At 45.8% G+C, this 1,673-nt stretch overlaps 1 protein-coding gene across 1 annotated transcript; it reads right to left on the bottom strand.

The window, feature by feature from the left end:
* Positions 1 to 404: 404 nt before the first annotated feature.
* On the bottom strand, positions 405 to 1,653 carry LOC105558157 (the record flags this gene model as incomplete). Its single annotated transcript, XM_012005713.1, has 2 exons — positions 1,058 to 1,653; positions 405 to 833 (listed from the first exon to the last, which is right to left on the bottom strand). Coding segments are annotated over exons 1-2 (814 nt in total), but the record flags the coding sequence as incomplete, so codon positions are not given.
* Between the last annotated feature and the right edge of the window lie 20 nt (positions 1,654 to 1,673).

Raw genomic sequence — 1,673 nt, forward strand, 5'->3', positions numbered from 1 at the left:
TCCTACGCTTATAGAATAAAATACAAAATCTCGCCTGGGTTCTCTCCCTCCCACTCTCTTAAAAAAACACATAATTTATTACCCCATTAACCCCCTTTTTTATTTAGTCATGGCTTCCGGATGGTTGCCGCGTCTGTTTGCAGTGTGGTGCCGACGTTTCGCAGGCGTTGCAGTCTGCTTCATCAGGGCTGGGAGTCTCTGTGAGACTGAGCTCCCTCGCGTTGCGCTGGTCCTTTCAGGCTGGGAGTCTCTGTGAGACTGAGCTCCCTCGCGTTGCGCTGGTCCTTTTATACTCGCTGGGGAGGAAGGGAGGGGGGTAGTCCGGTAGATGGCGTGGTCAGAGGGAGGGGGGTCAGCCAATCCCGGCTGACGGTTTTTTAAAAAAGTGTGTGCATATTGATCACTCGGCTGTAGCTTCCTCAATTTTTCCAGAACCGCTGCCACGCCGTTTGCAAATGCGACCTGTTTCTCCAGTAAACTTTTGACTTTACGCAGACACAACGCGGTAACGTCGTACTTAGAGATATCGATTGAAAGTCCAAGTTCGCTCTTTATCTCATCTTCATTACTGGTCAAGCAGTCCAGCGTAGCTAAGCTTGCGACTTCTTTGGGCGTAATTTTCTTAATGTGCACCCATCTACGAAAAGCTTTTGTGTTTAACTGGTTATACGTTAACAAGGCATTCAATGTGCACACAGTCGCAGCTTTCCTATACAAATTATTGCTGTAATATACAACGCTCAATCTGTCCAGCACGAAAGAGATTCTCAAGATACCTGAAGCTCTCAGAATCTGTAGGGCTCGGTTCGACTCCGTCGAGTCGAGAGATGCAACTGCACAAGAAGGTGAACAAACAGTAAACACACGCTTTCCTCGAACACATGTTCAGACAGTACGCCTACGTTATAAGTTAAATTGCGACACGTGTTCCACGATTGTCTCCGGCGCTTACATTCGGATTCCTTCATTTCACGAATGACCCACTCGACATTCCGCTTCATAATTTTCCTAGTAACAGTGCACGCTTTCGCCGGCAGAGTTATAACGGGAAACTTACATACTAGACTGACGAATCTGCATTTCATCACTACGGCGTTGTACAAGTCCCTCTTAACTGTACAGAGTTTGCCCAGGCACGACTTGCACTTGACCGACACGTGCGTGGAGTAAAATTCATCTCTGTTCATGTGTACGAACAAATTCATTAGTTCCAGCAAGACGCCAGTGTTAAGCAAATGCTCGAGCATGCTCTTGTCGGTGTCCACGCGCTTTTCCCAGTAAGCGAGCACAGGCTCGAATATCTCCGCGGCACTGATCGCATTCCATCGAAGACCTCCCGCGTATCCGTACTTCCGCGCAACGTTCGTGTCGCGGTCGACAATACTTTGTATACTTTTGGCACTGTCGCCGATAATACCCTCCATCGGCACTAAAATAAGCATCGTGCACAAGCTGCGAAATTGTCGAAAGCATTGCCGACATTCCTCGTCCTCTGACAGAAGTGTCTCGAAATAACTGAACAGTTCCAGAGCACATACAATAATGTAACAGCAAATGTTTCAATATAACCTAAAAAGTACAAGTACATGCTGTATGAATTTTTGTATTATAGTATATATTAAAAATGCAAATGATAATAAATTGATAATCTATACTTACGTATGTATTATCAA

Source organism: Vollenhovia emeryi, unplaced genomic scaffold (assembly GCF_000949405.1).
Source record: "Vollenhovia emeryi isolate VEMERY1.0 unplaced genomic scaffold, V.emery_V1.0 DF947451.1, whole genome shotgun sequence".
Taxonomy (NCBI): Eukaryota; Metazoa; Arthropoda; class Insecta; order Hymenoptera; family Formicidae; genus Vollenhovia; species Vollenhovia emeryi.